The 27080-nt window shown below is 38.1% G+C and overlaps 1 protein-coding gene across 3 annotated transcripts in view; it reads left to right on the top strand.

Annotated features, from left to right (window-relative positions):
* The window catches only part of PPP2R5E (protein phosphatase 2 regulatory subunit B'epsilon), a 73247-nt gene that overhangs the window by 1046 nt on the left and 45121 nt on the right, over positions 1–27080 (top strand). For 2 of the 3 annotated variants that reach the window (XM_084207019.1, XM_084207020.1), the window contains exon 2: positions 2103–2266. In XM_084207019.1, the coding sequence (XP_084063145.1) occupies positions 2110–2266 (157 nt within the window). In that variant the 5' untranslated portion in view covers positions 2103–2109. The remainder of the gene's footprint in view (positions 1–2102; positions 2267–27080) is intronic. The other variant, XM_084207018.1, reaches the window with a different exon arrangement.

Raw genomic sequence — 27080 nt, 5'->3', positions numbered from 1 at the left:
TAGGGAAACTGTTACTAAATTTACAGCAGAGAAGTGTCAGTAAAGCTCCTTGCTGACACAATGATCCTGCAGTTTAAGTGATCTACTTTAGTCGCTGTCCATTATTACTATTTTTATTATTTTTTGTAATCTAATTTGGAGAGCGTGCAAACATTTCTGCAGGGATGGTTACACTTTAATGATGCACGTGATGAGGAGGGGAAGATTTCTGATGAGATGGGGCCAAACCGATTCAGGTTTAGGGAATATATTTTTGCTGATATATTCAGAATTTGGTTTATGTAACAGGTAACTTTGTGTGTTTTTTGGCGGACTGTTGAAATCTTAGAAGTGGGTTACTAAAGTACAGGCCATTCTATTCCAGTTTATCTGACTTTTTTATTTATTAATCTTGGCTGGGGCCTGAATGCCCTGGTGATGGTGGCTTTTTTTTTTTTTTTTTCTTGCCTGGGTGATAAACAAGACCAGTTTAAGGTACGGGTTCATGTTGCTGATAGTATATTATATTTAGAAAGCCTGAGCTGGTAGTGAAAGAATACCTCAGGAGAAATCAAAAAGATGGAATAAGATTTTTTCATTATTGTAATGCCAGCTGCACAGTTCAGCTTCTGGACGCTGCACATGCTTCCTTGAAGAAACTATGGAGTTTGTACTCCATTTTTGATAGATTCAGTGCACCTATATGTAATTTTGCATTAAATACTTCATATCTTTGGAGCTTGTTTACACTGTTGCAACAAATCATGCTTTCGAAAGCTTTTCTTACAAAAGACAAACCCAAATAATGCCTGTTTCGGTGGATTTAGTAATCTACGAAGCACACGGGTAACCAGATAATTTCAATAAAAATAATAAGTACTCGAAAGTGTTCTGTATGTTGTGGAATCAACTTCTTGTAGCGCACGAGTCACTTTGGTAATTGAAGTCAACAGACATTGAGGATGAGTAATGCTTTCCAAGGACATGCTCTAAGACCCTGATCCTGCAAGTGCTTACGCCGATGCTTAACTTTGCACGGGTGCCTGTCCTGGCCGAAATCGACGAGCTGCCCTCGTTAATGGTCGTGTCATTAATGCAGATGAGGCTGCTGGAGTTAACTGTGCACCGAGCTGCTTGCAACGTGTAGGCCTGAATTCCTCCTGTCTCCTCTCCCTTGAGTATTACTCATGTATTTCATCAAGCTCTGATGGGCCTTTTTAACAGACAGGACCAGACCGGTAAATAAAATAGCTGGATGCATTAATTCAGTGTTTGCTAGTGGTACAGAATTAGCTGCAGGAGTACCACCAAGGCAGGTTTTGTAGGAAGAAGCAAATGCCTATTGCTTAGGCCAGTTGAAGTTGGGAAACAAACTTTTGCTTGCAGAAGCCTTTTTTGGCTCTTTGCCTCTCCCTGCAAACCTTGTCTGTCTCATGTCCTTAGAGCAGTTACTGCTACCACGCTGCCAGTCATCCAGAAATGCCAGGACATGGAATAACTACATGTAAAGGCACTCACAGGAAAATAACTGAGTGTTTCTGAAGTGGAGAATAAAGAAGCAATATGCACAGTTTTTCAGTGTTAGTGAAATTGTGAAGCATAGCAGTACTTTTTACTATGCTTTCCTAAATTTCTATAAAATCTTGTATGTAGGTGTGGCGAATAAATGGAGTTTTTGTTCTGTCCTGTGTTTTTTGTCCTGTGCATATGGGTAACCTTAATGCCAAAAAACCATCTGTGCCTTTTTGTGTACCCATTCTTTAGCAGAGTAAGTTGAAATGACTTCATCCCAAGGAGTGCATAATTTAAAGCTACAGTCAGGTCTGCAGGTGGATGAAGTTCTGTTCTGACAAAGTTCTGAATTCAGTGATGTCAGCATTAGGTCTGAAATTTTTGGCAAATGGGAGACACAGATAAAAAAGTAAGCAAGAGGAATTACTACACTAATAATTAAGTTCCATTAAGCTTATTCCATCCATAAGATGGGTTAGATCTCTCAACAGTTTCTCTATGTAAGTTGTCAACAGGGGAGCAGTGCAGGAAGAAGATACTTGGAAAGTTTAGATTAATCTTCACCTGTTTCACTCATTTGGAACACATTTTTAACATGTGCTTTCCTTCAGTAGGGATATGTCCTCAGCACCAACTACTCCTCCATCAGTGGATAAAGTAGACGGATTTTCTCGGAAGTCCGTCAGAAAAGCCAGACAGAAGAGGTCACAAAGCTCCTCCCAGTTCAGGTCTCAGGGCAAGCCTATCGAGTTAACTCCCCTGCCTCTGCTAAAAGGTAAGATCAAACACAGTTTTTAATAAACAAAACAATTTTTGCTCTACAACCGACTTTGAAAATCAAAGTATTCTATTGTCAGGAATTGCAAGGAAATTTTGCGGGCATTGAGAAATGTTTCATGCCAGATATGTATGTATTTAAGCTCTAAAAAATATTTTATCTGTGACTTGAGGGTGTGGTAATTGTTTGCAATACTTTTGGAAGTTTTAAATGCTGATGTTAACCCCTACCATGACTTGAATTTTCAAGACTCTCAGGCTTTGTTCAAGAGTGTTCTGGTTTGTGTATCCTCAGCAGCTGATATAAATGTAATTTTGGTAAGGGTAAATAGATTTGTGAGCTGAAGGAAGCTGGTTTTTAGTATCTTTCCTTGGTGTGTGGATCTGCACCCTGTGCTTGTGGTGCCCACTGCAGCCCCTACAGCAAGAGAGGAGGTGGGATCCCCTCTCATACCACTTGTGCATGGATTGCTCCCAGGTCCTGCCTTCTGCTGGATTTTGAAATGGAAATGTCCCATGAGCTGCAGCCTCCCAAGGGGAAAGATGCTGCCAATCTGGTCTTAGGCAAGGCCCTACTGTTTTGAGATCTTGCATATCCCAATGCTGGTTGAGTTTCTGCTGGCAGATTTAACCTCTAATTTGAGAAGGAAAAATGTGATCCAGCATACTGCTCTTAAAAGGATGCAAATATTTCTGTGATACCTTGACTGCTTCCCCTGAATTCTAGTTGTCACTGAATTTAAGTACAAATCCAGGGGTCAAAAGCACCTCTCAGAATGTCTGTCTGGTGAGGAAGGGGAAATCACCTTTCAGAAGTCTTCAACACTGACTTCTCAAATGGTTTATTTACTTCTGTGTATTTTTTTCATTGCTATTCTTCATTTCTGCCTTAAGTAGTGAAAATAGGCATGGCTGGGCCTGATAATTCTGGAAAATAGGAAGTTTATTAGGTTTAATACTGTGTCTGTCCCTTTTCTTCCTTTTTGGGCAAGTATATTCCCCACATTCTCTCATCTACCTTCTTTGACAAATATCTTAATCAGAGTATTGAAATATGTAACAAATGTGGAACTGCACTTCGGTTAGTTCTCAACCCCACCTCATAAGGATACAGTAGTTGCGAAATAAAAACAAACTAACAAACCCCAAACCCCCCAAAAATTTCTCACCTTAATGTCTGTCTTTAAATTTAATTAAAAGTAGGATTCTTTTACAGGAACAGGATTAATTCCAGTGGAGGTGTCACTGCAATATTGTGGGCTTCTTTCTGTGGCTCCCTGTAAGAATGCACAAATGGAATATCCTGAGTCAAATGAAATGTGCACCCAGCCCCCCTGCAGTGTGCCTGGTGGTGACTTTTATCCAGTATTTCTCACTTTAGGGTTGGTTGGTGCCACTGGATTTGACTTTGTAGTCTGCAGTGAATATTATTTGTGATTCTTTGGGTGATCCCGTGCAGGGCCAGGAGTTGGACTTCAATGATCCTGTGGGTTCCTTTCAGCTCAGGTTATTCTGTGATTCTAAACATTTTTTTTCTCTTTGTTGTTGAACTCTTTTGTTGCTTTGTGACAATATGATAAAGAAGCAAATACTTCTTTCAGATAATTTTAAAACTCAGTTTTACACTTTTTCAGGTAATTTTTGGTATGCAGGTTGTTTCATACCAATTGCTCCATTTCGGAAGGTGACTGGAGTTTATCCTTTGGCTTAAACGATGGGATTAGTGGAAAACATTTGGATTTGTATTTGTTCAAATGGAGAAATTGATGTTGTAATTATTTCACTCTACTCTGGAGTCCCATTCAGGGAGTAAACCAGGCATGGGCACGAGCATGAGTAAAACAGTGAAACCTCGCCTTGCGGAAACACAGGCGTGTCCAGGTGCTTAATTTGACTACTGCAGCCAGTCCTGAGGATTGAGATATAAAACTATAATACGATAAAACAAACAGATGGGGAGCAGAGAGTGTTGGTGAGACATTTATGATTAGTGTCATAATGAGTTAGAGTGGTCCAGCTTCAAATTAAGAATGTGATCCTGGGAGTTGGTTTTCCCTCTTTGCCTTAATGCGGATTCCCAGAGGCGCAGGGATCTACCTGTGCAGATTAATTTGTGGGATTTGGGCCTAACAATCTCTCTAAACAGCAGAGCTATTGGTCCTTGCAGAAGGGACACTGGCTGCTAAGAATCGTGCTGCTGTTTGGAAATATTCTTGACCTACATTAATATTTGTAACATTCAGGATTGTTAAGTCTGCAAGAAGTGAGGAAATTATTTTCTCTTGTGTTTTTCATCCTTTTCTTGACCAATTTCATCAAAGTCCTGATTATTTTTTGACTCTTAGGGTTGCACTCACCTTCCAACAAGTGACCAGTCCTATTCTTTCTGTTCAGTTACTGTATGATTTCCAGTTTTATCCTGGAAAATTTTGTCTTTTAAACCCAAATAGAGAAGAGATAGCAAAGTAGCTTTTTAAAGTCTCAGAAAACTGAACTTAGTTTGGAGATGTGCTATTGATAAACTTCCTGGTTTGGGTAAATTTCAGATTTAATTAAACCTCTTCAGAAATATTTCAGTATGGGAAATTTTTAGAGGACAGACCTCAAATTCATATTCATCAGATGTATTTCATATGCATCATGGAGGGGTCTTACTTACATAAACACACATGCTAAGCTTCCTTCAATTTTTTTTTTAAAGTTTTTTTTTTGTGGATATATTGCATACTGACATGGGCAGGCTGCTTTATCTCAAACAGTACTTTATGGCCTTCAGTATCTTCTGTGATTACAAGAATCATGTATGCAGAAAACTGGCTAACTGCTTGGTCCATTCCTTGCAAGTTTTTATACTCTGCCTGTCACCATAATGATCTGAGCACCTTCCAGTAGTGTATTAAGTGACGTGACTACACATCTGTCACATCTTATCTGCTCTCCTTCCTTTCCCTAGGGGCAGAGTCACATATAGTGAAATGCCTTGTTTTGGTAGTGTTTTAATGCAGTCTGTTGCCTTCTGTGAGCATACACGCCTGTATTGCAAAAACAGATAGATATGCCAGCCTTGTTGTTGTTCTTTTGGTAATAAAAATATTTTGGGAAAGAAAAATAAGAGAGATCCTATGTTTTGATGCTGTTTACAAGTCTGAAGGATAAGCTGCTATTTAGGAAATGGAATAAGAATAACTGGAATTTTCAGTGTTGCTCATTTCAGGGGAGAAAAAGTATAGAGAAGTGAAGTTGTTGCTCTCATATTTTTGAAAAAAAAAAAAAAAAGTGTGTATGGTATCAGTTTGTAAACAAACATTTAATGTATTTGGAAAACAAGGTGTTCTTTCTGAAGCTCTATTGGGCTGAGTTCAGGCTTTCAAAAGCCCCAAGTCAAAAAACTTCTGTTTGCCTAGAGTAAAGACTTAAATTTTTAGATGATATAATTGTATTTTTATTTATTGCATTGTGACTCAATCTGATTTGAAGTTATCTTTTAAAATCTGACTACTGTCCAATATAATACTTTAAGCCCAGCATTTTCTCCTTTGTTTCAAGTGTAGAGGAATGGGATGGGAATTGCACATGGGAGTTGTGGCACAGTTGCATTTTGCCTGTGTGTGCTCTTCTGTATGTTTCTCACATGCATGTTTTGAAGGTTGCATGCTTTTCCCTGGTGTATCTCGCAGTGCATGATGGATTTTGGCTGTACTTTGAAGAGGCTGCTGGTATTACCCAGGCTGACAGGTGCCTTAGGTGTAACTGGCTTGTGACAGAGCAGTCCTGGTGAAGGGCCCTTTTTTGAGATTGAGTAATTCCATCTATGTGCCTGAGTTCCTTCCCAGGTTTGCTAACCAGGTTTGTGGTGTGCCTCAAATCGAGCTTGTTCTGTAGAGGAAAATAGGATTGTGGCTGCATTGGATAGGTGTATTATTTATTGGAGGACTATTTTGCTTTCATTTTGTATAGCTGTTCTTCTAACTTAGAAGTCTCTAGAGGTGGAACAGCAGGAGTGCAATGTTAGAAAGCATTTGGCTGGAAAAAGAGTATATTGTAAGTGCTGGACATGTGAAAACAGAGCAATTTCAGTATTACCTGCAAAAGGGGGAGGAGGAGCTCATTTGTGTTTCTGCCTGATGTCTGTAGAGGTAGGGGAGTGTTCAGAGGATGAAAACATACACAGAGATGATTAAAAACATCGTGTGTCTTAAAAATGCACATTTAGCATCCTGAGAAATTGCACAGAAAACTTGCATGTAGCTCACAGCATCGTTGCCACCCCCCCTTGCCCTCGTTAGAAATACAGAAGTTAGGCAAAGCAAACCGTCCAAAAGGCAGACTATTAAGTGTTAAATCATTTGTATCCCATTTTTGTAATTCAGGGTGTGTTTTTTTTCTGTCATCCTTCCACATTTTCCAATGATTTAATATAATTAGTGAAGGTTATTTTCATGTTCTCTGCAACTATTGTATATTTTTATTGAAAACATTTCAAAGTATGAATTTTATTTTTAGATAGTTTTTCCACCTTAAAATAAGCGCTCAAAGCAGAAGTTCTCTGTCAACAGTACCAATTGCTTTGCTACCTCAATATTATGAAATTTATTGAGCTTCTAATACATTTATCAGATAGTTTCCATGGCATTAAAGAATTGGTGTAGTGGCAACAAAAGAGCATTGCATAGTCAAAAAGGGAAAAATCTTTTTCCACTTGCTGTTTGCTTTTGATCATTAAATTATTTCCCTATAGCTGAGATTTTATAAGCTTTTCTTCTGAATCTTATCTATTGGTCAAATGCTCAGGTTCCTAAAGAGCAAAAAAATCCTAACAATTCGAAAAGATTCTTGAGTAAGAGCTGCATGATGTGCGCCTTCTTGTTCAAATGCAGTTACTTTTGAATTTTTAAAATATTCCTTTAGCATAAAAAAGTATCCAGGCCTTTGCAGACCTATGGATGCCACCTAAAACTTGTAGCATGAGAAACAGTTATGATTGGAGTTGTAGAAGAAGAAAGACAGAGTTTGTTTTCTCTTGGCTTCCGTGGGGTCTGCCTGCTTATCTTGTCTGTGCTGCTCTTCATCTGAGACATTTGGAATGTTGTACAGATATCAGATATACAAATATCAGTAAGCTGTTAATAAAATCACTAAGCTAAATGCTCTCTTCTCATATACAAACAGGAATTTAGGGTCATAGTGATTATGATTTCCCAAAATAAAATTCAGCCTTATTTACAGAGTTAGAAATAGATCTTAGGACTCCTAATTTATTGCATGGAAGAAACACTGGAACTTGGTTTGAGCTGCATGTACATAATCAGGGATAAATCCTGGAACTGCTTCTAGGAATTTTATGCCCATTCTGGTTGATATAAATCTGGACATAATAGGCCATCTCTGTGTAAGATTTGGGAACAAGGCCACAATCTCAAAAGGAAGAAGTACTTAGCCTATTTAGTATTTTTTTATGAATATGTATGATGTTCTAGTCATAAGTAATAAATTTCTTCACTTTCTTTGTGCTCTTGTCAGTTGGTTTTTGAATATGCACTTAACCTTCTTTATAATCTGTGCACATCTGTTGATTGTAGAAAATTTTTTCCAGTAATCTTAAAGGTTTCTGGTTGTTTCAATATACTAATTACATTCTGTTTTTTTGATCTGGTTTGGTTGTTGTTGTTTTTTTGTTTTTTTTTTTTGGTCTGGTTGTTTCAATATACTAATTACTTTCTGGTTTTTTGATTTTTTTTTTTAATTTTTTTAAAATTTTTTTGGTTGCTTGTTACTGTCTCCCACATTGGGAATGTATTTCTGTAGGACAACATGTGTAGAGAATGGGCAGTTTAAGTAACAGAAATACCCTCTTATCTTAACAGTGTATGGTTGAAAATGCAGTTGGTTAGGAATTCTGTCAGCTGATCCCCAATCTTCCAATGTTTCCAGTCAGTTCTCTGTATTCATTTCTGAATTGCCAGTCTCTATAGGACTGGCAGTTTTCCTATGGCCAGACTGGTGGTGAGTTATTTTTTGTTTTTTGGGGGAAGGTGGTCTGGTGTGTTTTGTTTTGCTTTGCTTTGAAACCTCCAGTGTAATTGTTTTACTTCCAGAATTTCTCAGCCTGGCTTCTGGAGGTGTTTAGTGATGATGATTCCCACCTTTTCCTTTTCTTTTTTTCTTTTTAATAATTTTTAAAGTGAAGTAAGTTATAATTCTGTAAAATGTGTTTCTGTACTCTTCACAAGATTGAGTCTAAAATCTTGATAATTTTCTGCAGGATGTTTAGACTTTATCATAGAATCACAGAGTCACTGGATGCTTTGGGTTGGAAAGGACCTTAAAGATCATCTCGTACCAGCCCCCTGCCGTGGACAGGGACACCTTCCACAGACCAGGTTGCTCAAAGCTCCATCCAACCTGGCCATCATCATGAAAAACTTTTGGTTTCTGTACAAGCCTGTACTTGTGCAGTATGTCTTTATTACACTTCCCAGTAATACTTATCTCTCTAATAATATTGCCATTTTCTTTTCTGTGCCCAAGTGTAACTCTGTGGGTCTGTAATAAAACCTCCTGTTTCTGTAATAAGTACCTCCTTTATATTCCTTTCCTGAAGTACCTTCAACAAATACAAGTTCTGGTTCAGCCAGGTTATTATTTCTATATAGTGCACATGGTTGTTGAAGTATAGTGCTGCCTTTATCATTGATTATGTTATGGAGCTTTACTGTTGTGAAAGAACACATTCTCCATATATCTGGAATTATGTGTGTATTTATAAAATCTGTGTTTGTGTATATTACATGTATATAATATTTAAGTGTATATAAATAAGCTATAGACATATTTAATGTCATCTACAAAGTTTAGGTTTTGAGTTTATTTAATTTTCTCTTCTGTTTTTCAAATGGGATAGTGCTTCTGTTCATTGGTAGAGCTTTATAGTAAGGCAGCAGTCCTTTCACATTCATCCATTGTAAGCTACTGCCTCCCTGAGAAAAGAGCACTTTCATTAATGCTTTCTGGGGAGTGGGAGGAGGACACACAACTATATTTAGGTTCAGGGTAACTTCCTTTCACCTACAGTTTTTTCATTCAAGTTATTACTGTTTCTTTGACTCAATCAGGCAAAAATCCTTAGTAACAGAGGAGGGGACTTGGGGAGTTCGGGGAGTTTTGGTAGGGTGGGTATTTATGGATTACTGTACTCTTGATAACTGTATAACTCACAAGTATCAGCAGATGGGCTCACTTTGCTTCATAAGAGGTTAAGGCAAATCTGTTAGAAAAATACTAGAATCTTCCTCTGAAACCTCCATGGTAATGTCATTCTCGTTGCAGGTGCAGTGACAGGAAGGTTTTTTTGTGGTGGGAAAACTTGGAGAAGTTATGGAGCCAAGTGTGGCCTCTCATCTGTTGAGAGAAGTGTCTGAGGGCCACAGTGTAAAACAGATTGTTAGAAACATTCCACCTCCTCCTGATTTTAGTGATGTGCTTGATCCTGTGTCCTCTCAAGCAGTTAATTCAGCAAATCTGAAATGCTGGTGGATATTTATGTAGGGTTGATAGTTTCTGTGTCTGTGGTTTTCTGCTTAAAGTAAAAAATAGTGCAGCTACAGCCTGAGGATCTTTATCAAGCGTTTCAAAAGATAAGGCAGCTGTCCAAAGAATCAGAGTAAAATACTTTTCTGCCCTTAGTTGTTGCACTTGCTTGAAAATTTTGTCTGTTTTCAACGAAGTCTTGTAGTCAGACCAAAGAGGAATCACTTTGAATAGGAGTAATAATGATCCACAGTAATGGAAGGTTTTTCACCAGTAGTTTTTTTCTAATTGTTATATTAAATCTAAGAATATGGACATTTTCAAAATTATGCACGTCAGTATCATTTTACTTTTGAATTTCCTGTAGGAATTTTATTTTTCAAGTAACAGTATGTCTGATATTAACTTTTTTTTTTGCTTGAAAACAAAGTATTTAAGATTTTATTTTAAATCACTTTAACATTTTTAATATATTTTATAAAAAAGGATCATTATTTTTTATTTATTCTCTTTGTTGATTTTTCCACTCTTCTTCCATTCCAGAATGTATGACAGATCTTAGACAGTAGGATTTGCCTTGTGTGTGAAGTGCAAGGTCCTTCCTGTAGCATCTGCCAGAGTCTGGGGCAGAGAAGGAAAAGAATGCAGTGGAGTTGCTGTACCTGGTTAAATGGGCAGAAAGCAAAAAAAAGTGAAATGGATCATTTCTGGGTAGCTTCCCAAAAGAAAAATTAGAATATCAGATTGCTGTAAAGTCTGTTTTACAGGGTTGGACATGGTGCCAGCTCTTCTGTAACAGCAGTTTCTTGTGTTCCCGGAGCTGAAGAGCTTGTTCCAATACCTCAGTGTTGGACTTCAGAGCTGACCGAGTTACAGGAGATGTGGAGACTGCAGACAGCAGTCTGCTGTTCTGATTATAGATGTTTGTGCATAATTAGGGTATTTCTGAAGATTTTTATGAATTGGAAAAGGTGCATCTCCTGCAAACACAAGTCACAGATTCAGCTGTCCTTACTTGATGGTATTTTGCAGAAGTTGAAGTAAACCATCAGTGTTATCTCAGGGGTGATGAGTAAATGCTGACAACTTTGTGCCCCTGCTGGTTAAAAGTATCAGTTTTAGAACTTGACCCCCAGTAGCAGATATGATAAACTACTCAGCTACAACAATTTTTATTCTGAAAAATCAGATGCCATAATGAAGGATAAGGTTAAGTTGAAATTTTGTGTTGTCTGGAGTTCTTTGCTGTCAGATTTTGATTGAAACAATAAAATAAATATGAGCTGCATGGTTATCTGTTTTATATTTTTCATTGTGAAGGCTGGCTGGGCAAAAATGTAGTTTGGGTGTTGGGAAAAGTATTTCTTTGGGTATTGTCTTATCAGAAGGTTAAGATTTGTTCATTTCATTCATTAGAATTGTTAGTGAGTTTCTTAGTCTTTGAGGAGTATCAGAAAAAAAGTTTAGTGTTGCTAGGAAGTAACTGTAGTTTGTAGCAACTGTAGTTGGATGTGGTGTGTAGTTTTCAGTGGGATTCCTGGAAGGTTTTCAGGAAGTTTTAGGGATGCATTGTGTGTGATGTATTTTTTCATAATGCTCGTGATCTAGCTACCTAGTCTGAGTTGTGCTTTTGTTGTTTGGGATTTCTATGCTTCTTTGCAGTGTCATGAGTTTAATGTTATTATGACTTCATTGGCTTTTTTTTTCAATGTGCTTGTACCAAACTTGGATTTTCAAATTTTACAGCATAGGTGGTAGCAAACTTGTTTGTTGCTTTCAATGCTTTTGTCATATGGATTATGCTGCAAAGGAAATCTACTGCATATTAAATTTCTCCTATTACAAATTGATACGATGGATAGTCAGAAACTGAGGGAAGGATGATTTCAGATCTTAGAGGAATTAAATATTCTTATTTTTCTTTGTTACCCAGTAGAATTTACTGTGAATGCCTAAACTTTCATTAGTTTTCTTGGCAAGTTTCACTCGCGTGCTCTCCACTTTCACATTCCAACAGCAGGACATAGATGTTTTATGCAGTCTCTGTATAAATTAGAAAGTCTAGTTAGTGTTTTCTGATTTCATATAAGGTTAACTGTTCAAAACTGTGTATAGAGAATATGTTTTCCCATCTCTGTGTAAACAGAAATGCAAAAGGTGGTGATACAGCTGCGACAGTACTTGATTCGCTTTCGAGAACAAAACTTATCGGCTGAATATTGTCAGTGTTACCAAGGGAGAGTAAATTTGGCAGCTTGCTCTCTTGATGTTTTCAAATAACATTTTTGGGATAGCTTTTTGAAGAAGTTGAGGTGGTACTGTGTCATCGTGGTTCTTCACTTTCCCTTTATTCCACCCAGCCCATACTTCTCCTGTTTTCTTCTGTGCTTGTTCCTTATCACTGCCTTCCTTACTCCCACTTCTTTTTCTTCCTGCACCTTCTGATGGATACGATAACATATTTTTCCACAAGAGGGTGATAAAACTCACACGTGTTAAAATGAGCACTCCAGGTGGAGGGGATTGCAGAGGTTATTGACAAACTCAATAGAAAAAAATTAGCTGTACTTATACAGAAAAAAATAGTCTGCTCACCTTCAGTCCCATCCATGTGTTGTAGTGCTTGTTTGTGTGCACTTCTGGAGGCAAGACTAGACCTGCCAGGATGGAGATCCACCCTGGGAAGAACATGCCAGCTCCATCCTGCCTCTGTTGCAGTAATCAGACCTTGCTGCAAGACAGTCTTTCGCATCTGTTATTCATGCAATAATTTTCTTTTTCCTTTCTCCCCCATGCACTCTCATGAGTAGTTCTTGCTTTTTTCCCCTCCCTCTCCTGTTTACTATGATACAAAACCTCCTTCTTCACTGGTCCTATGAAACTGCAGTGGTTGACATTTCTATTCATCTTTAAAAAGAATGAAAAGATGAGGCAGAGAGAAGAAAATAGCCACTCTTGTGATTGGTCCTTAATAGAGAATCTTGGTAAAAATTTCTGGTTTTGACCGTACCCAGACTTGTTCAAGTGTTTTATTTGTGACTAGATGCTGCTTCAGTTTTTCTTTTTAGGGCTAGGAAGGCTGATGGAAATAAGTGGTTCTTAGTCCCTCTGACAGGAGCAGCTCCAAAATTGTGTGCCTTAAGTGGTGGAGACCATGACTAGAGTTCTGGCACCTGGGCTTGGCTCTTGGAAAAATGGTGTGGTGTGGCTGGATGACAAAGATGTGGGAGTAGTTCCATTATATATGTGGGAGAGGGTTGGGATGCAGGGCTTTTTAGATGACCTTCAAGAAGAAGTCAGCATTTCAGGGTGGTTGTTAGCCTATATTTTGGATGCCATAATCTCAGAAGTGTCCGTTGCTGTCCAGTTGCTTTGGAATATGATCTGAGCTGCCAGATTAGATCTCTGCAGTCACAAGTAAAAAGAGCTGCTGTGAGTCTCCTAATATTAGAGAATTGAGCAAATGAGCTCTATACTGTGGGTTAGGCATAAGCCAGGCAGTAAAAAGGCTCCTGGAAAAATTCTAAACACTTCATTGCCATGAGTCAGCGGGAATCGTGGCAAGGAGGGAGAGAGGAACAAAGTACTTGAGGTTATGTTTACTCCATCCTCCTATTAACTGTGAAATTCCAGGTCATAGAATGAAATTTCTCACTCTTCTTTAATTTCAGGAAGAACAAACAAGTGTCCCAAATAATAAATAAAAAAGATTTTGTCTTTTTCTAATAAGACCACCACAGAGTCGATGATCTTGTCAGAATCTCTTTTTAAATATTTTGTCTCTCTTTAACTGTGGAAAATTCCAGTGGCAAGAGAAATGTGTTGAATTTCTCAGGACAAGTCTGTTCCTCTTCCTGTTCTTGCATTGTCCTGTTTGTCCCTAAATTACCAGATCCATAATGTGCACAGTCAAGTTCAATAAACAGCATTTGGAGCTGTTGCTTAATGGGCCAAATATAAGCTTTGTATAATCTCAAATCGGACAACATCTTCCAATTAACACTCTTGAGGTGAACATCCCACCCTCACAGTAGGAAAAAGAATGTACAAAACCCCAAAAATACTTAGAATTTCTGTATATGCTTCAAAGCTGATTCTGAGTGTAAGGGAATTGGGGACATTTCTGATTTCCATTAGCAATGTAAATCTATTTTTCTTAAGTTTTTGGGATATTCTCGTAATGAAAGAATGCTGTAATACCTAGGAAAAAAAAAGTAAATGGCTAGAAGCAGGCTTTGTGTATCTCTAAGCAAGTTTCTCTTATTTCCTGCTTGGTAAGGAGCAATCATTCCTCTTGCAGAAACTTTCTTAATCAAGGACTTTGTAGAGAGGAGGATTGCCATGCCCTTCATATAGATTCTAAGGTGACCTCATTTGACATAGTGCAGCATTGGTTTGTGTTCCCTTGTTTTGTACAGTTGTTCCCAAAATGAACAGGCATTGCACTATGGCAAAAATTCATTTGAGAGCCAAAATCTTCAAAGTAATTTCAGTTGTGGTGAGATGTGCCAAAACTTCATGGTCAATAAAAAGCAAATGGTTTGGAAATGAGCGCATTTTCATGTTTATTTGCATTTGGAGAAGTATTATACTTCTGGATTAAAGTGTTCTGATATATCAAATATAACGAAAAAGCTCTAAAACACCACATCATATACAATAAAAAATTCACAGACTGTTTTTCATTACACTTGGTCTTTTAAGCTAAAGCACTCAGTAGTTGATAGTATTTTTTGCCTATGTAGTTTCAAATGTCTGAAGGAAAAGGACCTATCTCGTGTCCAGAGCTGCAAAAAGGAGTGGAATAAAGCACCCACTCGTGTGTGCTTCATTTTGGGACAGTTGTCAAATGGGTGAAAGGAAAGTAATTCAGCCTTCTCCCTACTCCTACTTTCAGTGGCTGGACAGACACTCCCTCCCTCTTTTTTTTTTTTTTTTTTTTTTTTTTTTGCTCATGCTGCTTTTGTGGTTAATGCAGTTTTTCTGCATTGTTGTTTCCCAGGTTTCTTGTCCATATTGAATATCTATATTTGGGATTATTTTTCCCAGATGTATTAGCTGATGTTTTTCCAAACTGAATTTCATATTATTTTCTGGCTGTGTAAGGAATGTGCTTAGGTTCCTTTGTATTATTTCTGACTTTACTGCTACTCAAAGTTCTCTATTTAATATCCTCAGAAGATGTTATCTATATGCTATTTTAATCATTAGATCATTAAGGAAGTTATTCATGTCTGGACTAAATTGATTCTTATATCTCACTGGCATTTCTTTCCAGTTGGATACTTGGAGATTTTTATCCTTTTAATTCTAGATTTTTGGCAACACTGTGTGTGTCAGCCTCTTCTATCAAAAAAAAATGGAATCTGCTTTAAACGTAGGACTTTCAGGGAAAACTGAAGTGTGATTCATGCTGGAACAGAGTAAAGTTTGTAAATCCAATCACAATTGAAACTAAAGATGTGTTGTAATCACTACATATGTATTTTCACATGCATTTCAATATGCTGTCTTTTGTACTTTCATTTGTACAGTAGTAGTTCTTAAATGATAAATTATTAAGTAAATATTTTCCTAGTGGAATGTGCTTTCTATTTTTGTATATCATCTTGAGAACAGAATGTGATTCCTTTCTGTAGGGTCAGCTATTTGAAATACTTGCCTGTGTTTGTTCTAACTGCATAATCTATAATCCTCAATATGTCTTTAATCCACTTTATCTCCTACAGAACTAAGTCTTTGGAATTGGGGAGAATATAGTGTGATAGATGGTATCTAAGGTTATAAAGTTTGGGAAGATTAAATTTACTTCTGAGGTCAGATTGATAGATTTTGGCAAATAACAGATAAAATAAATGACTAGTGAAAAAATAAACACTACTCATATTTTCATGCCTATGGAATAAACACATAATAAGTAACAAAGAGGTTTTGTCGTATTTCATCTCTAGAAATAAGATAAAATTAAAGATGAAATTTCCCACTTGGCTAATATTTAGCATCTCCTACAGTGATAAGGAAAAGGAATTGATTTATTTTCTGTTTTATTTTTCTTGTGTGAAGTTGAATTGAACTTCAAAATGTTTACCTTTGTGTGTATGACTAAGGCAGAAACCAGAGTGCGTTTTTTAGCAGTGACCACTTGGGACTGAGTGGATGCATTAATGTGAACAGTTTTAACCTTGGGTTCAAGGAGAAGGTGTGTGCATCCACACACGTGTCTTGAAGTCTGTCCTGGGAGAAATGAGTTGGTCCTGAGATTGTTTAGGGTGGCTTTAACACTTTGGGGTGCTGGCTTTGGTAAGGATTGCACAAAATACTTCTGTGGGATTGCTTCCTTAGAGAAATGGAAGGAGAAAAACCTCCTTTTTTTAATCCTTAAGTAAAACAAGTTGTCAAAGGTCAGTCTGTGTTTGTCTAATAAAGGTATTAGGTACCGTTTGTTAGGGGATGATGGATTTGTCATTTGATAAATAATCTGATTTTATAAGGTGTTTGGGGAATGAGGATAATGATCATGTCAAATGGCAGCTTTGCACAGCACAGTCTTTTGTTAATGAAGGCACACTGCATAGCAGGCCTGGGTTCAAAGTCCACAAGTATTTATTTTGTTTTATTTTAAGTAGTTGGTGTTTAACACAAATACTCCTCGTTTCATATTTTAGGAGAAGCAAGATGATCAGCAATGTTAAGTAAATCTGGCTCATCAGTCCTAATATTCTTACAACAACATGCATAATGCTGAAAAAAACACATGCTTCTAATACTAAACATAAGAAAGAAGTTAGTGTGGAATTTCAGCATACTGTACTTGTAAAATTTAGGACAATCTTGCAAGGAGATGTAAATTGCAGGGAAGCTTATTTACATGAATAGAGATTTCCTTTATGGAAAAAAGAGCTACCATGTAAAGCATGGTACAGACCCTTAAAAATTAATCCATCTGATCCATTCCCTGGAAGGGATGGGAGCTGGATGCCAGGGCAGTGAGTGATTCTGACCACTGAAATGTCTCTTTGGCCACAGTGATGGCATCCATATGGCTGCAGGGAGGGAGGGCCTGCATTTTATTTTTTTCTAGCGAGGGGGTAAGTGGGGTTTCACTCTTTTTTTTCCCCCATCAGACAACAAGAAGTGTTCTCCCGGCTTCACTGCTTAAATTCGTGTTGTGCTCTCTGTGCTGCCATAGCATTTTCAGTAAAAGAGCAGTTGCATGGAGACAAAGAGGCTGCTGATTTAAGTCTCAATAGAGAAGTCTGTTAGGCTTCAGCTGTGGGAGGATGCTAAATGTAGCTCAGAGGTTGGCAGATGCTACCTGGACCAAAACTACTTGAAAATATTAGGGAGCTGTTTAGTAGGTTTGCCTAAAAAAAAGGACATTTAATGACTGGAAGAATTAGTGGGACAAATATGACAATGGACTTGCAGTTTAAAATGGTACTTACTGTGTGGATGTGATCTGCTGTTCATGTTGAATAAAAAAAAAGAGTTCAGCTACAAATATTTTGCCAATCTTGATGGGAGGGTAAAAGAAATCCAACACCAAGGCCTTTCTCTTCTTACCTGTCTTAAAATTTTTTTAAAAATTATGTCAGTTTATGCAACATTTTGAACTTCAGTTTCAAAGGGAGCAATACTGTTTCTGATCATGATTATATAAGTTAAGCTGAAAGCTGTGGAGTGTTATTTTCTGAAGTTCTCAGAAAGCTTACTAATAACATTTTCTAAGCCATAACACAATGAAAATTTACCTTAAGGGTTTATTTTGTGCTGAAACCTTTGGATGCACCCTAGGAAGACCATAAGCTTCATTACTGAGGTGGTGGGACTGGGCTTGGCTTTCTGCTGGATGTGTGGAGAGCTTCATGGATGATCCAAGAGGGGAAGTTTTCTTCATCCCTGCATGAGCATCATCCATTCCTGCAAACTGGGTAGTCCTGGGAGCTGCCATGGTTTCTTACCTTGTTGTTGAGCCAGAGTTTAAAGGCTCTGTAGCCATTTCATTTCTGACATGTGAGATGCTGTGCAGGACACATGAAATGAAGTATCCCAGCATTGTTTGTTATTTTCTTTTTAAGGGGTGGAGAGGGGAGATAAAAGTAGTGTGAAGGTGTTGTGCAGCCTGAGTAAACATAGAGAAAAGGCCTAAGGAATCCACTGCTCAGGACCAGGATAGTTTATTTAACAGGGAGGATGAACTTCTAATTAATTTCTAAGTGGGGTTTCTTTTATGACCTGTTCCATGGGGAGAGTTGATGAGAGGATCTCTGTGCCAGGTTATTAAATCTTTAACTTCAAGAGAGATAGTTTTGCTTCTGAAGCAGAGGCTTGCGCACGTGTGGGTAACAAAGTGTTTCCAGTAGAGCACGTTTGATACTTAACCTGCAAAATGTCAAAAGAGGTGATTAATGTTTTGTACCTTTGGAATAGGTTTGATTTTGTGTGCCTGAAACTTCTAGCAGGTGCTATAGAAACCAGGGAAAAACATTATCTTTTCAGCATCTTTTCAGCATGCACTCAAAGTTCACATTGAGCCACAAAATAATATCCAAATGAGTGACAATCCCTTGTTTGAATCTAAATGGAAAATGGAGTTTTCCATGGCCTACTTATTCTAGAAATGATCATTTCATTGTAGGCAGATTTAACTAAAACCTAGGAGACTTTGTCAAAATTACAGGAAAGAAAAAAGATTTTATTCACTTTTAAAGTGAGGCAAAGAAAATGACAAAAGTCTTTTCAGAGGGTCTGAGTTGATCTATCTCGCCTGCTAGTTCTGCTTTTGAGAAAAAGCAGTTTTCAGTTTTCATAAACATGTTTTTGGTTGTTTGATTACTTTTTTTTTTTCCCCTACTACATTATACAGTAATGTGGCTAAAATTGCTATATACAGTTTCTTAAATTTTAGGGGTGTTTTTCAGAGTTCATAAAAATGTATTTCTGAAAGAATGCCTGTTTGCCCACATGAAATGGTGCTTCAGAACTCTGCTAGTGCTCCCTTGCTATTAGTCAGGGATGATGTTTGTGCTCTAGGTCAGCTTTTTGTCTTGTCTGTGAACACTAGCCCCAAACTGGCTGAATTCTGAGACAGCAGATTACTCTGTGTATAACAGCTAGATAGGGTTATCATAATTAAGAATGACCAGGCATTTTAGCATCTGTTATTAACCAGAGTGTAGGTGTGTCATCCTCACAGCAGATGAGGGTGATTTGTTTCCTCTGAGGTGTGATGGAGGCATCGTTGTTAGATCTGGCTGGGGCTCTGGTAAGATCAATATGAGGATGCATCATGGTCAAACTTGCAGGAGCAGTAGGAGGATAAGAGAGATGTAAACCCATTAAATGATGGAAAAACCCAGAGAAAATGCCTTATGCAATACAATAAAAAATAATTTGAATCGTTTATAAAAAGGCTCATGAGCAGATGTGGTCATAGTGTCTTATGGGGAGGGAATACTGGTTAAATAGAAGAACTAATGCTGTCAGCTAAAGCAGGATCCATGTGGCTCTTATAGAGAGGAAAAGTCTGTGCTGGCAGGAGCTCTTTAAATGGATGATAAATTCTCTGTGAGTTTCCTAAAAGTCATGACTCTTCATTTGGTAAGCTGTAGTTGAGCACACGTTGCCAGATTAATTCGTGGAGGGTTGCTTCTGTAGGATATCTTAGGGACTGTTTTCATTTAGGGTACCTGCTTTGGTAGCCTCTTCCAGCTTGCAGTCTCCTAAATCTGCAGCTCTAAGACCCCAGCTTCTCCCACTTGCGAAGCTGTGAAAGTTGATGGAAAAGCAGCAAGGCATTTGTGAAGAAAAGTGAGGCTTTCATGGGTTAGACTAGTGGGATGTTTCCTTGGAGGAATTAGCCTCTGTTCTTTCCTCTGCTCTTTGTATCTTGGGTGAATCTCTGCTCCTTGTTGAGAGCTGCTCCTTTACTGTTTCTGCTGCTCATCCTGAGACAGGAGGTGGTGATTTACAGAATGGAGGATGACTCAAAGTGCAAGTGAACTTGGTGGGAGCTAGTCCTGAGTATCACACAGTGCTAAGTAAACATCCAGAGAAATCAGTATGTCTCCAGTTGAGCCTTGAGTATTAATGGATGCTTTTAATCTGACTCTTTTTATTTCTTAGCATTCTTTTACATTGGTATCTTGTGAGTAATACAGCATAAAAATGACAGTCTTTAAAAAAAATTATTATTGTCAGCTTTGAGGAAAAACAAGATAAAATTACATATGACATTATGCTAACTCTTTAAGATTCACTGCTTTTATTACCGCTAAGAACTGAAAGATTGCTCTAATTTTATTTTAATAGAAACAAATCTGATTGAATTATTTCTGTTTTTTCAAAAATGAGACTATCACAAACATTTTAAAAAGTCTTGATTAGAGGTGATGAAGTGCCTAGTGAAATTAAAGTATCCAGACTGGAGCAGTGTTACTTCATTGGTTCATTTTGAGCATGAAGGCTTTTGCATTTCAATCAGATTCTATTTTTCTTTAGGAATAAAATTTTAAATTAATTATTTTTGGTTTTATTATAATACAGTAATTACTGATTTTATTATGCAAAATTAATTTTTTTCCCTCAGAGTAGTGTACCCTTAGGTTTTTTAAAAATTTTTAACTGAAATCCATAGTTCATTTTGTTTCTTCACCGGATCTTTTTCCTCTCTTTAGCACATTTTAGCAAGGCTCACCAGGTTAAAGAAAGGCCATGGTGTTAAAATAATTTTAAACTGGGATCCTGCTTAAGCTCTTCTATTTTCTCACTTCCTGACTGAGCACAGCTATCTTTGCCTGCCCTTTCTCCCCTCTTTTGTTTACTGCTGAGGACAGGGCTGATACCCCATGCGTCGAGATCCTCATTGTCAGCTGGAAGGAGTTCAGTAGCAAATGCTTTGTCTTAGGGAATATTGAATAGCACATCCCTACACTGTGAAGTGATCGTTTATGGCATCAGAAAATTCATCTGTGTGGGCTTTCAGTGTTTATTGTACTAATTTGGTAGTGGAGCATGCAGTAATTTATTGTCACGTGTTACATGTTCATATATCAAAAAAAAAAAGGAAAGCAAAATAAAGTTAAATAAGGTTTCTGAATATTTTATTATTCTATATGAACTCCTTAAAACTTGCTTTTTGGTTTATTTTTAATAAGTTTGGAAACATGAAACAGTGTGCTGATGAATCTGAAATTTATGGAGATTTGATATCTATCCTTAAATATATAAAATGTTTATATCAGTGAATTGCTATTCAATATATCTGGTTGAAAAATGGTTATGCTCATGTTCTCTGAAAATAAAGGCTTGTAATTTGAGACTGCCTTCTTAAGAGTTCCCTCCAACGCTGTCTCAAGGTAGAGTTTGAAAAAGGAAGCAATTTGTAAACTGCTGAAATACAGCTCAGTGTCAAAGCAACCAAAGAGTAAAATTGCTCAAAAGAAATAGTTGCTCTTATTTTGAAAGCGAGTCAGAGTGGAGGAGCTTGCTTTGTGCACAGCTGCTATTGGCTGCACACACCCCTCATCTCTGTGGCTAGTGCTAGATAGGAATATTAATAATATAACTCATGCCTCGTCGTATTTTGCTGCTTAATCATCTTGTTTGGCACACCCCCGGTCATGTTCTGTGTGGCCATAATTCAGGAAAGCAAACTCACTGGGGCACTGGTGTTCCAGTGCAGCAATCAGAGAGGCTGGGATTATGCAGATGATGAAAGGACTGCCCGGTGTGGGTTTATCCAGGAAAACTGGAGAGAAGTTGTAGCAGCCAGGAGCAGAGGAGCCACCTCCTGTGCCAGCCCATGGCCGTGGCTCCCTCGTCACAGCTGCCCTGAGGATCCAGGCTGGGTAAGCAGAAACCTGTGTCAGCAGCTTTGCTGCAAGCAAAAACTCCAGCTCTTACAAGTCCTTCCCAATGTTGTCTTCCTTGTGCTGTTGCTGCTGTCAGAAGTGGTATTTCAAGGAGGTTGATAATATTTTGTTGGAAAATACTTGGTTACGTTAATGTTGTTTGGGAAGATAAAGAGGGGCTCTAGCATGAATTCCAATAGAGGAGAAAAGCAGTATTTTTTAAATTTCCTCTTAATTTTTTCTAAATCTGACATTTCCTCAGAGATCAGAACTGAACCCTGTGAATTGCTTGTAATTCAAAATGTTGTTATATTAGTCAGGAAAACTTCTGAAAAAAATGTGGACTAGAAATGGGGCTTGATCCTAAAGGTTGGATCCTTTATAGTTGAGCACTATAAAGGATAAAATGATGAGAGAATAAAAGGAAGTATCTAAAACAAATTAAAGGGGAAACTAAATTTGATTTGGTTTTGTTTGATTGGTTTTGTTTTTGTTTTTCTTTGTTTTCTTTGTTTTATTTTTAAAAATTAAGTCCTTTCCCTCTTTTTGGTTTTTAAATAGTTTGATCTTTAAATAGGGTAGGTCCTTCCAAGACACTCATGATTTTTTGTGAAGTGGCTTCCATGCTCTTGTCAATGCATGAATAAGAAATAATAGAATGGGTGGGGAGGAAGTTGATTGTAATTTGACTTAAAAGCATGAATGTTTTGACCTCAGCGATTGGCAGTTTGAAAAGAATGATTTGCTGTGCTGTTTGTGTGAGTGTTGGCTTGTTTAGTGTTAATCACCATCCAGTTATGAATATAATTCACTCGTTAGACAAGTGAATTAGACTATAGGCTAGTGCTGGACTTCTAAACATACCTTCAGTAAACACTCAGGTTAAAAGGAGGGATGTTACTTGGAGTGCTTTGTTGAGGGAAATTTCATATTCATCTTGTGGAAATATTCATCTTGTGGATGTAATGAAGGTAATGCTCTTCAATTTGGAGAGGTCTGTAAAAATAAGAAAATTTTATTATAGTTTCTTAGATATTTAAAAGGTGTATTTTCTGAAATACGGTTTTGACTGTGAAATTTTCATGCATAAACAAAGGATAAGGTGTTAGAGTTTCCTTTTCGGTGGGATGTTGTTTTATTTGTTTTTTCTAGTAGTTTATGTTTTGGGCTCTAAGTTTCAAGTAGGATGCTTTTTGGTTTGGTTTACAGCTTAAGTTGATTGCTTTAGCAGCTGATACCATTTAAGAATATTTTGTCTTTGCTTGCTGTAGCAAAGCAGTGGTGTCAGAGGAAAGCGGATCCTTACTTTTTTAAAGTTACACTTTTGTTTGTGGTTTTTAGAGCTTTGAAACAGTGGATGGAAATCAAATCAACATATAACCTGATCCTAGCTGCAGGGTTCTCCTAGGCTTGAGAGGCCCAAATCTGAAGAAGTGTACAATCAGGCTTCTGCATTGTAACAGTTTTTCCAGCATTTCAGAATTTAGGCCAGTTTTTGTGATGCTCGGAAATAATTCTCATTTGATTATATTAGCACTTTGCCTGATTAAGGATTGCTGAATCAGGTTCAGTATTTGAAAGGTGAAGGAAGATGAGTGGTAATGTTTGTGTTACTCTGGCTGGTGTGTTTTGTGGTAACATTTTAATAAAGAAAGGGATGATCATTGTGTTGAAGGATGTTAAAGGGACTGTGTTTGTATTCTAATCCAAAAGAGAGATTTTCAGTTTATTTTTTGCCCATCTTTTTGCTGAAGTTATTGTTGAACATGCCAGGGCCTGAGTTGGTTCTCCTCTGGTTGGAGGTAGAGAATTATGCTCAGAATAAAGGTAAAATTTACTTATAAAAATAAACTTGAACTAGAGTTTTCAAAGTTTTTATGTGAAAGTTATAAATCCAGAAGTTTTTATGCCAGTAATGTGTTTTCTTAAATATTTTTCATAGGAATGAAGTACTGTGTTTCAGTTTGGTTTAAGAAAGGACATCAGCATTGCTTATTAGGGATAATAAAAAAGTAGCTTAGTTTCAAAATACCAGTCTGCTGGGAATTTCATACACCTCCTGTGTATTCTTCTCCATGGACATTAAGAAAACATTAGGACTGTAAATAAGATATTTACTGTGGTCACAGGGTGGTTTTGTTTTTCTTTTTTCCCCCCTAAACGTTTTCAAATAGTTCTAAACTTCTTCCATATTTCAATGAGTTCATTACTTACAATGAGAAAATAAACTTCCTGTTTTTGGTTGTTGGTTGTTTTTTGTTTGCTTTAAGGGCTCAGGAAGCCCAAAACTAAAAAATGACCAATGATTTTTATCTTAGACCTACCCAAAATTTAAGGGTTAAAGGTAGCTTTCGAGGGGGTACCAAGGAAAAGGTGGGATGATCAGGGAAGGGGGAAAAGCCAAGGAAATTTGTTGCTCAGTCACAGAATGGGGAACAGAGAGGAACTGGTCAGACCTGTTGTATGGGAGGGAATGTGTCAGGTGCAGGGCAGGGAGCTGCAGCTCCCTGGTACCGGGGTGAGCACAAGGAGCTCTGCTCCAGCCCTTTTATTCTGCACCTGAGAGGTGCTGAGTGCTGCTGCTGCCGGCAAACTGCAGTGTCTGAGCTTGCTGGGAGAGCTCAGCCACTTTCCCCTCAGCCTTTTAAAGTCTGGGCACTTTGTAACACTGGAAACTGAAGAAAGTTCACGGCTTACTTGCTGTGCTGTTTCTTGGAGATAGTGAGGATGTGGAGAAATTATAATAAGATTTTATTCCTGAACAGGTCAAGTTCTGTATAATAGCACACTACTGTATAATGGTACAGTTTTGTTTGCCTTACTGTGACTTTAATCAAAATGCTTATGCATGTGTTTACGTCTGTCTACCAGTTGGTTGAATTTTGGAATAATTTGATTTTTTTTCTCAGGTATCTGAGCTGTTGAAGGGAGGGCCAAGAGTAAATACTTGCCCAATGAGTGCCCTAAAGTGGTGCAGGTGCCTCAAGGAAGGATTATCTCAGAGTGGGAAGAGTAGTGCCCAAAGCAGAAGAACCTGTCATTTTTCTCTTCATTACACAAGCAGCCTTTTTAATTTCCTCTGCCTTGCTGAATCCTGATTGAAACCTTGCATTAGGCCAAGGCAGCCTGGGTGCCCAGGTAAGGCTGTGTGCAGTGAGAGAGGTCTGGCTCAGAGATTGGATGAGAGGAGTCTCCTGTAAAATGATGAGAAAATAATCAGGCCTTTACCTGGTCAAAAACTACTTGGGTGTGCCTGCACCATTTCTTGGAGAGTTGGAGTATGTAACTAGGAGTGACCACGTCTGTCCACAGCTAGAAACTCCCAAATGTTTTTCCAGCATTTTGGCTGAACAGCCATAAGGTTTGGGAGTTGGAGGAGGAGTGAGAGGGATGCTCTCAGGCTGGGTTCTAGGGCCCCGGTTGCCCGGTGCTCTTGCGATGGGCTCTGAGTGTCCTGTGGTGTCTTGTTCTCCCTCTGCTCACTCCTTGCTCTCTCCAGGCACTGGATGTCCCTCGCAGTGCTGTGTCATGGGAAACAGTGATTCCTCGTTGGTTTTGAGGTACCTACATGTGTTTGAACCCAAAGAGCTGTGCACACCCATTCTGTAACTCGAGCCCTCAGTCAGGACCAAGGCTGTACGCAGCCATATGGAACTGTTCCTTCAAAAAGAGAAACAACCCCAGCCAAACCACACTAATGTGAGAGTGGGAAGTAGGGATGTGCCAGCTGTTGGTGGTGGTGGTTTGCTGGGCAAGGATTTTGCAGTCTGTTATATGTGTTCTTTCTTTTCAGCAAAATCACATTTAAAGCAGATTGTTTTAGCCTTTATTTCAAGTGAAAAGGAGTTCCTTTCTCAGCAAAACAAACCATGATAGAAGCATTCGGTCTCGCATTTGCAGAATAAATGATTTTAAGTTCTCTAGGGTCCAGCATGGAAAAAGTGTTCCATCGTTTTACTGGATGCTGTAGTCTCAAAAACATTGTTTTTTTAAAATGGCTGTTTCTTAATGACCCACAGCTGAAGGTCCTTCCCTTTACTCTTGGCAGCCTGAGCTGTCTTCATATGGTGGAACAGGCTCTCTTTGGTCCTAGTAGATAGAATTAATCCTTCCAATATTGAACTGAATCCAGAATTACTAACCTGTCAAAACTCTGCTTTTAGTTACTACAGATGATATTCAGGATATCTGAGAGTTGCATTCATGTTGTCAAAAACAGATGATGTATTTGTCTGTGGTAACATCAGAATTTCTAGAAGGAATTAGTTATGTTAATATTAAATTATTCCAGTGTCTATTAGTAAAAATGAGTCAGGTTCTCTTAATAAAATGGTAATTTTCTAATTATGTACTATATTTCTAAAGTAATGGCTTTTAAGTACCAAGCATTTAAATTTGGCTTTTTAGTGGAATAATGAAGTATTACAAAGGCTGTCAAATAATTTAGGATGAATTCAGATCATTTAGTTATTTGTTTTTCCCAGTGTTTTCCTAGTAAAAGCTGCCTAACTAGTCTGTCTTTCTCATGGTCTGTTTTTCCTGTTTCTACCAATTTGCTTGATAACTATACAGAAGCAGAATAGGTGGGAGGAAATTCCAAGATGTTTCAACTTTTCATTAGCAAAGTGATTGGGAAACAAGGAGGGTTCACTCCGATGTCTGAAACATCATTTTGTAGCTGTGTGGCAAGCTGGGCTGTGTCACATATATAAGAAAGAAGTCCCTGTGGAAAAGCACCCCCCTCAGAATGAGTTGCTTTTATGTGTGTATTGTCTTTACTTGTTTCTGTCTTCAAAACTCTAAATTTACATTTTTTTGTAGTTTCTTTTTGAGTAACCCTTGCAAGTTTGCATGTTGGTGTTGGTAGTATGAGGGGAATAAACCCCTGGTCAATAGGCAGGGTAAAATTGATCTCTAGTGCTGCAGTTCTCTCTTGTTTTATATGGTGCTTGCTTAAGGATTTTGAACTTTAAACATCTTGTGCAGGAAGGCTATTATTTTTAAAAAAAGTGTGTGGCACTGCTGAAAAATCTCAGAAACTAAATTCTGGTTAATCTGTGTTAAACCCTGGAACAAATTTACTGGAAGCTTCCTTGTCTGAATGAATGTGAGCAGCTCAGAAGGAGTTACTCAGCCAGGTTACTTTTCCAGTTGTGACTAAGGGGCCAATTAGCAGCATCCGGATGAGACGGCAGCGCCTCGGTAAAAATAGATGGCATTTGGAGGAGCTGGGGGCTGGCTTGGAGGAGGTCTTCAGCTGTAGACTGAGAGAAACAAGAGAAAGAGGCACCCTTCAGAAAGGAGTAGTACAGGACTGTGAGAAATTCCATGAGCAGGCAAATGTAGGAGAAGCCTAGAGGAATAGCAAAAAGCAATGCCAAATTAGACCCTGAAACCAGCAGGCCTCTGCCACCAGAGGAGTTCCTGAGCTGG

This window comes from Fringilla coelebs, assembly GCF_963513975.1.
Source record: "Fringilla coelebs genome assembly, chromosome: 6".
Lineage (NCBI taxonomy): Eukaryota > Metazoa > Chordata > Aves > Passeriformes > Fringillidae > Fringilla > Fringilla coelebs.
This window is presented reverse-complemented; position numbering and strand designations above follow the sequence as displayed.